Source organism: Hetaerina americana, unplaced genomic scaffold (genome assembly GCF_022747635.1).
Source record: "Hetaerina americana unplaced genomic scaffold, ioHetAmer1.1.p SCAF_10, whole genome shotgun sequence".
NCBI lineage: Eukaryota > Metazoa > Arthropoda > Insecta > Odonata > Calopterygidae > Hetaerina > Hetaerina americana.
This window is the reverse complement of record NW_027286070.1, coordinates 58511715-58521617: the sequence shown is the minus strand read 5'-3', so window position 1 is coordinate 58521617 and position 9903 is coordinate 58511715. Positions and strand designations below refer to the sequence as shown.

Below are 9903 nucleotides of genomic sequence, written 5' to 3'. Positions count from 1 at the left end.
GAAAAATTCCGATATTATTTATGTTTTAAAATCATATAATCGTTACAACTGTAATATCATACTTCTTTTCACAATTTTGAGATAGATTTTCCCCATGTGATATTGGACACTTCTGATTTATAGAGTAATGGTAAAGTTTTCCAATAATTTCTTATTTGAAAAAAAACATGAAAACTTTTTCTTTTCACCAACTTACATTGAATTGACTATTGAATTTTCCAAAGTAAAAACTGCTTTATGGTGGAATAAGGGCTAACTTTCTAATTTTCCACAGATCATGGTATCGACATGGCATCAATAGGGGTAACCATACAGTTTATCCTCGTATACCATAATGTTTACCCCTAAAAGTGAATCTGAGACGTTGAAATGGCGAAAGGAATAATTAATCTTTTGTGTTAAAAAGTCATTTTTACACTACAGGAAATGTGTTAGTATTCCTTTTGAATTTCCACCGCACCTCTCAAAGAATACAAATGGAAATGTAATAGGAGTTTTTGGCCAGGCAAGATGTGCATATTCGTCTCTTTGAAGTTACAGTAATGGTGCAGGGGATTTTGAGATTCGTTGAAAAGTTTGTTTTTCACAAATATTTTTTTCTACGACACTTTAATTGGTAATACTTTTTGGCGCAAGTTTTTCGGGTAGCTAATGCGAAAATTCTCCCATTTGTTGAAGTCTCTAAGACCTGAATAGCTGGTAATATTGGGGTAATGAGTAGATAAATATCACGGAAGCCATGTTTTCTAGTTTAAGTGTTCCCAAGATAAGTTAACGGCGATACTAATGCCTCCACTGCTGATTTACCTAAATGATACTTGGCATAGCATACCAAGGCAAAGCGGCTGGATAACTTTTGCCCTGACAACGACCTCACTTACAGTTGCCCCGACGGCTCCTTGGCAGAAATCGTCCGATATATTATCATCGCTCCTCTTTTCAGCTGTCAAGTTTTGGATAAATCAGATGTGATAAACCGTCGGAGTATCTCTTGGCAGATTATCATGACGCACAGTTTAAAAAAAATTATTTCTTTATAAAAAATATTTCTGTTTGAAAATAATTTGGTTCACCCATACAGATAACCGACCAGGCACGGCCGGAGGATATCTTCAGTTGCGTGAATAGCAACCGAAAGAAGAAAGGTAATTGAAATTTAAGGTACTCCCTCACCAAAATGTTCCGGTTTTTCATCACGGGGACGTTAGCTTTACTATTATCGACTGCTGAATCAAGAGGATTTGTCAGAGGTGAGTAAATCTTTCCCAGAATAAAATTAAAATATTTACTACTAATAATAAGAGCAGGAAAATCATACATATGTGAGTGTGTATATATATACATATCCACACACATATAGATGTATATAAAACCATAAACACAGTAGTCAACCCGAAGGTCGGTTTGGTAGGTGATGGTAGAGATCACCCAGTACTATGCCCGACGGCGTGTGCAACTCACACATCGGGGTGGGGGGGGCCAGTTCATTTCCCTGTGCCGGTTATGGTTCCCCAGGAAGATCTGGTACCCGCAAAATCACATAGCTTGGGTGGAGCTGCAGGTGCTCAGAGTTCCTTGCCTGGGAATGGAACCCGGGACCCTCCGGTCAGCAGTCCAACGCTCTACCCCCTGGACTACCGCGACCCACATATATCCTATAGTACTAGCATATTACTGCTTCACTATTTTCTTTGGAATAGAATTATTACTGATCAAACAGTCTTCAGACTGAATTCCTCCCTTTTTCCATCCTCATCCAATGGATGACAACAAAAGCTCTTCCTTCCACATTCTTTGATAACATTTCTGTCATTCTACAGCCATGTGTTCTATTCTCGTGACTTTTTTGTTTTAATTTCCCTTTAATGCCTTTTCTCTTTCACTATCAAGTATTACTGGGTCTAAGCTATTCTCATCTTATTTATTTGTTTGACTGAACTCAATGGATTAATGTCTTTACATATGTATCCATAACCTAAGCTCGTGGAGCTGAGACAAATGATTTACCATTTCTTCTGTTTTCTTTATTGCTTTCAATGTGCCTGTTTTAAGAAATCCGCACCTCTACTGCGCTCATTTAGGATTTTATCCTTTTGTGCTCCTTCATTTTCATCCCAGTTAAAGCTTTCATTGTTCCACTTAAATTTTATTCTTCCTTTTTGTCTTCTGGAATTTGAAATTATGCTTCATCTCTACTAAATTATGACCTGAACCCAAATACACTCCCAGGCATACGTGAATTTATGATACTGTTGCTAATGTCTGCCTAATCATAATATGTATAATCTACCTTATGTTTACTTATATCTCCCAGCATTTTCCATGTGTACCTACATCTATTTTGGAATGTTAACCTGGTGTTGTCCGTTATAACCCATTTCTCCCACAAAACCGATGTTTTATTCTTCACCATCATTCCTTGTTCCTCAATTATGCTCTTCTACCTCTCTCCAATCTCCCCCCCCCCCAGCACACTACAGTCCATCATCACTATGAAGCATTTCTTTTCAGGGACACCCACAATTATTTCCTCTAATTGATCAAATTCACTGATCTTTCTCTCAACTTGTCAGCATATAAAGCTGCATAAGAACCTAGTTCATGGGATGAGGTTGTATGTGAACTTTTAATATTTTTCACTTGCCTTATCAATGTTTTACACTCATCATTATACATATTTGTTCTATATTATTTTTTCCCCAAGTAATATTTTTTTCTCTCCTCCCCTCTGCTGACTCGGTAACTATTGCTTCAGTAATTCCTGCAAATCTTTTCCCCTCTCCTTCTACAGTCCTAAAATGGCTGCATTTCCTTTCAATCATTTGCCTGATTTTTTCTAATTCCCTGGCCTCAATACCATCCTAACATTTCTAAGCCCCATTACCCACTGCACGAACAGGCCAGCTTTCCTGTTCTGCCCTTAGAAAATTTCCTACTCGATAGGCTAGATTTTTCTGAGGTGTGAGTATGGATGACAAAAAATGAGATGGCTGATGAAGAAAACCATCCTGTGGCATTAATGAATGATACTGTACATATGAGGACTGTCGCGTGCCTGCCATCTGACATTATTAAAGATTAAGATACTGGGAAGGAAAGCTCAGAATGAGATTAAAATATTTACAACTAATAACAAGATCAGGGAATCATATATATGCGTGTATATATATACATACCCACATACATATAGATGTATATAAAACCATAAACACTGTAGTCAACCCGAAGGTCGGTTTAGTGGGTGATGGTAGAGTTCACCCAGTACTAAGCCCAACGGCGTGTGCAAATCACACACCAGGGTAGGGGGGCCAGTTCATTTCCCTGTGCCGGTTGTGGTTTCCCAGGAAGACCTGGTACCAGAAAAATCAAATAGCTTGGGTGGAGCTGCATTTCGATTCCCTCGGGGAATCGGAATGGTATCGGTTTCATATCTAATGGGAATTGCTTTGAAGGGGACAAAATATATATTCATGAATAAATAAATAATTTTTGAAGCAACACAAAAGTCGTGATACTTTTTGAACAGACCTCGTATATACAACAAACAGGTATTCGAGGTAGCGGAATGGCAAAAGCAACCTGGGTATTTAAATCTTGAACCTTTTTTCTCTCTCGAGCAGTCCAACGGATTAGAGTACACTTTTAAAGGACTATATTATACAAATTATTCGGAAAAAATGGTGTTCCATCCCCATTGCTAAAATGCAGTACATTTTTCTACACCTTATGTTTTGCTTTTCCGTCAATTTGACTGATATGCCGCACACCACAATTTTCACGCTCCAATTGGGGGTGAAACCCAACACCATTTCGGTATCATACACAGAATATTTTATGTGTTTTATTTTCTCCCATTTTCGCTACTTTTATCTATATTTATCTTATTTTATGTATATTAAGTTTTTTTTTACAATTTACGCCTGAAACTCTTCCCTTTACTAGAAGGGAGTTTGGAAGAAAGATTGCGTCAGATATAGAAGATTTTTAGCTTCGCACGGCTTGGAAATTTTGTTATTTAAGCAAAAAGATAAACTTAGATTAAAGAATTTTGAGATATGGGTATGGAGGAAACAAAAAAGGTATTCCTGGGAATATTCAGATGACGAGAGTGGTTCGCTCGTAGAAATTAGAAGGAGGAAAGAAAATTGAATGAAGAGAGTTTCTGTTAAATCATCAGTAATTATTGTTCAAGAGTAAAACAAACATTGAATGTCGCGATTAGCAGTGATAGACTTATTTAATGAACGTTAATATATTTTATGAACATTTATGCACGGTAGTTTTGATATCAACAATGAGCATTTGATGCTTTCAAGCTTGAAATCGCGATATTTATATCATACTAAACACAATGTTAATTATGCGACCACAGGTACGACCAAGCACCCTCTACTTGCTCCCGAAGCCGAGCCGCAACCGTACATTGAGGGAGGAGAAATAGTGGAAGGCAGGGAGTTCCCATGGATGGTGAGCTTTGATGATAATTTCCCCTGAACACATAGTGATTTCATGAAACGTAAACACTGTCAAATTAATTTCATTTCCATTACAATGCTTCATGATTATTTAACAGGTGTGAAAACCATCATATTCAAACGTCTCGATATAAATTCAAACACAATTAAATTTTTGTTTGAATTGCATATAAGATATTTTTAGGTTTTAGTTATTGCATATTTATTTTGACATGGTTAGAACTTCCGTCAATCTTTAACAGGCTTCTCTGCGCGTTGACGGATATCATTTCTGCGGTGCCAACATTATCAACTCAGAGTGGGTCCTTGGCGTTGCAAGCTGCATGTTGTAAGTGTTAGAATGTTGGCATCTACCACGAACACTATAACTCTACCAGCATAAAACGTGTCATGAGCCTATAATTTGTTAGCAAATTAATACTGTGAAATCTTATTCATTGATTAATTTACTTAATTTCATTCGTAAAACAATTAAACAGAGGTTTTATGCTCTTCAGTAAAATGGACTACTTATCTATTTTAATCTACCTTTTTAAAGTAAGCTTTAATAGTGGCCAAATACTTCTCTGTGCAGCAGCGTACATATGCCACATCAAAGCAAGATATGAATGGCCAAAAAATAAAGAATATATCTGAAAAATAAGAAACATATCTATGAGGAAATATTTTGCCCTTATATAACATCACCTAATGTGAACATGTAGTTGATATATTTCATCATTGTATAGTTACAACTGGGACTCATATTCCGTAATGGTTGGAAGTAACAGCTTGGACACGGGTGGAACAATTCATGATGTAACCGAAGTCATTATGCATGAAGCTTACAATGAGACAGATACATGGATTAATGATGTAGCGGTGCTTAAGGTAAGAAAACCTTGGAATGGTTGCGAACTAACTAATCCTCTACGAATGAAATTTGACATAAGTAATCAATGTTGACTTAGAATATTTATTTTATTGATTCAGTAGAAATGTTATTTCGATATGTCAATTTAACCAATCGATAAGCACTGGGTCAACATTTAAATTAATATATGAACTGTTTATTCACAAGATGGAACCATTGCAGTGACAAATATTAACTATAGAAAACACTTTCGATATTCAACGAATAACCTCAAAACTACTACCCCTGCCTGTAATTTAATGCCTATGTGTTGGCGCTACTCAGAAAGGGGAAAATATTACGTGTACTCCCTTAACCCGTAATTTCTCCTGTAATACCCCTCTTTGGGATTCATATATATAGATATATATATTTTTTCTATATATATATATATATATATATATATATACCAAATCGAGTGTAAGTCAATATTTAATAGAAAATTAGATGTGAGATTAAAATGGAAAACTTATTTGGAAGCTTATGGAGTCAAAATCCCCATAATTGAACTAACGAGCGATAAATTGAAAATGTTGCAAATAAATGGATTCCTCAATGTATTAAAACATTTATCAAGGCATTAAAGACAAAGACCTTCACCTATGTCTACCGGGGAGCCAAACTCGGCACTCCTGTGTTCTCTTACCCTGGGTTCAGTTTAAATGGAAACACTACAAGAGCCTGATGCATCAAGTAGTCAAAATTACGAATACCTTAGTGCTCTGTAGTTCTATTCTAGAGTTTTTCTAGAAAATCTTAATAAAACGAAAAGTTGTTTTCAAAGGAAGAAATAGAAATGGTTTTACGTGTTACACACAAAGTCTTAAACTAATCATGCCAAAATTTAATCTAAAAATCCACAAATTTGAATACGTTTTACTCGAACATTAAGGAATCCGTCGTTAGGTCAGTAAACCGTCTAATCCATTCAGAGGTGGGAATATTCCGATTTGGTAATCCTCAGCAATCTAATGGGAAACTCTCATAATATCCTAGGTTAGCCCTCCCATAAAAATGGGAAATGGGGTGTCCCCAGTTGTCCTGGTGGACCAAGGACAAGCGGCACCTCCGGCAGGAACGACCGCCACTGTTGCTGGCTGGGGATCACTCCAGGTAAGCGCAAACTGGCTGTGTCCAGAATTCTATTCATCCTGCTTAACACGCAGAGCTGAATCGCATTGCTTTACAGTAAAGAATTGAAGTAACTAATGAAAAACTTCGTCATCCGAATTGCATTTATCCAATCCAAAATGTATTTCTCCAATAATATCAGTGTGTTTCAGGCTTGTAAGAAAGTAATTTATAAGTAAGAAGACCCTTGCTTTTGCAGTTTCCTGGCCCGCCGGCTAATGATATGCAGAAACTTGAAGTTGTGGTGGTTGACCATAAGAAATGCGAAGACATTTACGCCCCGTTTCCGAAGAAAGTCATCTACTCATCTCAGATCTGTGCTTCAAGTAGATTAGTCGGACAAGCGACGACTAATGTGAGTGTCGCAACAGGAATATTTTAATTTCTAGTAAATAGTATTCTTATGCATAATTATTTCAATAAGATTCCATTAATGCGCACTATATTTAAGCTATAAACGGCCATGCCGTCTGGATAAATGTTCATCGCGGGTAACTGATCCGAAGATTAATGCGTACTCCGACAAATTCTAAGAGTTGCCAATAATTTATATTTGAAAGCTCGTGCTACGATGTCTTCCATATGGTATAAGTATTTTAAATTCGTCTTTGGCTCCTAATTTCTATAGTCCCGTGCTAAATATAGAGTCTCCGAAGGTTTCCACATAGCTTTTTCATCTTCTTATTCTTGTTTTGCTCTTCACTCATTAACTTATTTTTCTCTTCATTCATCACCCGGAGGATTTATTCCTGAGACACTGAGTCTCACCCTGTCTCATCATATGTTTGTTGATTTTAATGAAGCGGCTTACGGATTATTTACCACGGAAAATAAAACTAACCTTCCCACTATTACCCCACGGGGACCTACTGAATACAAAGTCAGAGAAACAGGTGCTAGAATGTCGAATGTTTATAGTTCCGCCGACAAAACGTGATGTTCTTAAAGTAGCCCTCTCCCTATTTCCAATTTTATATTTAAATCGGACATGCACCCTTTGATTTACGCAGCATAGTGACTTCTAAGGAATAAATTTCGTCACAGAAAAGGATAAATGCGATGCAAAAGAACTTAATTTATTTCCTGTCATTCTCCGTTTGGAAATTTTCAGTAGTGGTAGTAGTTTTACCGGAGGCGACCGACGGCTAAGGTTATTTGCGCCATTTGTCATGGATGGGAAAGGAAGGGTGGAGAGAAACTCGGCATTAGCCTACTCTTATCGAAAGGCGCCAAGGGGTCCGCAGTTCAACGTCCAATTCGACGGGCGTCGTACTCACTCAAAGTGGTGCTCTCTACAAAGTACCACTAGTAGGGATCGGGATACCATTGAAAAATATCTGTCGCCTCCGGGATTCGAATCAGGGCCCTCTCGGTGGGAAGCCAGTACTTCAGCAACCGCACCATCGCTATACCTTGAAATTTTAAGTTCGTATGAATCGAGTGAATATGAAACTAAGGAGTGATCATTTATGAAAATCAAGAAATGAGATGAGAAAACAAACCTTGACCGGGATTCGAACCCGGATCCCTCAATATCTGGTCGAGTGCTTTAGCTAGTCAAGCTATCGAGGCGTCCTCTTAAACTCTGAAATTTTGGGAGCTTTAAAGGAAAAAGGTGTTGTGACGAAATACCGTGCATACAATGTCACAGGCATTCGTACGAAAAATAGCTTGCACAGCGTCTGTAGGGACGAGGAATTGATGTCAGAGAAAACGTTTGGCAAAGGATTCAACAGTGATTTTATGCTTAACAATTTTTGGAAATAAAGTCAAGTTTCAAATTGCATCTTAAGGTTAGACGTGAGGGTCAAATTCTGAGAAGTATTCGTACAAACGTGCCGTTTATAGAACTATATTTTTCATCATACAATTCATGACAGTAACTCCAAAAATATTATGAACAAATATTAGAGGTTACATTATTATGCTCTTTATTTATGGAAAAAATTGTACAAAACCATAGCTATTACAGATCTTAGTATTACTGCATTGTATTCCGAGGAGATTTTTCATTGAGGGAGCTAGAACCAGTCTCCTTTTGGAAGTGTATGCAAAGGAGACTTGTCAGACAGACGTTGGCTTAAACCTCGTGGCCTACGGCGCGTCGCGCACGACATACTAATGCCTGCGACATTGTGTATACGGTATTCCGTCACAACATCTTGTTCCTTTAAAGCTCCCAAAATTTCAAAGTGGAAGAGGACGCCTCGATAGTCTAGCTGGCTATAGCACTCGACGGATCATGAGGGATCCGAGTTCGAATCCCGGTCAAGGCAAATGATTTTTACACTCTGAAATTATTGCATTGAAAGTGTAACCATTAGATTATTGGAATGCTGATATTTTAAGAGCGGTAATCAGAAAGAGCACCCAAGGTTCTGACCAAAGATTTTCAGGATCAAACCCCGGGAGATCTTTTCGAGGAGGCCCATTTAAAAAATGAAAAGGATCAAATTTTCCCAACAGAGTGGAAATCCCCTGAAGGGACAGGGAAAGGCACAGACGGACTCCCGGAACTCCGTTCGGGTGGGGCTTTATGCTTTCGATACTAACAAAACAGCTTTGGAGTAGGTTAACCTGATTTGGTTTAAATAGATGAAAAATTTTATTAACTTGATTGGGATCAATATGAATAACATTATTTGTTCTTAACGGGCTTGTTTCATTTGGTGAATGACTGTCTAACTCCGTTTATATTTTAAATATTCCAGGGAGACTCTGCGGCTCCACTCATAGTGGGGGACAAAGTCGTTGGGATAGCGTCATGGAGTCAGATTGTCGGCGACCCTGGGTACCCAGAAGTTTACACGGATCTGTCATACTATATCGACTGGATTACTGAGCATATAAAGGACTGATTTAAATGAGTTTTAAACTAATCACTAACACCTTCTCTATATTCTAGAGTCCACAATCATGAATTACCTATGTAATGTATGTTACGTATGTAACCCATCCAATTAAAATTGAATACACTTTGAAAATATAAAACCTTATCATGAATTTAAGCTCAGACTAAGCTTTAATGCTCATGTTTTCAATAAAAATTTTGAATCTACATTCGCTGTACTTCCTGCAGTCTCGCTTTCTTACTTCCTCTGAACAGAGTATTATCGAAAGTATAGTTTTTATGAAAAATTCTGTCGCTACATTTGAACTGAAATTCATTGATCATTTTTCCGAATGATTTCTGTGCTCTTGTAATAAATTTTTGAGGGCATGATAAGTAAGAAACTACATGTATTAACCCTTGCTGAATGAAATGTCACCTTTCGCCTTATTATTAAAAATATATCATCTGTTAAAAGTTTGATTTAATATCCAACCGCCGGAAATAATGGTTCAAAGTTTTTTTTCAAAGCTTGTTAGTGTACTGCCACAAAAACAAAAACGAGAGGAAGTATT

At 37.4% G+C, this 9903-nt stretch overlaps 1 protein-coding gene across 1 annotated transcript; it reads left to right on the top strand.

Moving 5' to 3' along the window:
• Window positions 1-1177: 1177 nt before the first annotated feature.
• On the top strand, window positions 1178-9356 carry LOC139700337 (chymotrypsin-1-like). Its single transcript, XM_071598977.1, has 7 exons — window positions 1178-1250; window positions 4373-4467; window positions 4718-4803; window positions 5204-5345; window positions 6364-6480; window positions 6698-6853; window positions 9210-9356. Exons 1-7 carry the CDS (start codon window positions 1178-1180, stop codon window positions 9354-9356), a joined length of 816 nt encoding a protein of 271 aa, XP_071455078.1.
• Window positions 9357-9903: the final 547 nt, after the last annotated feature.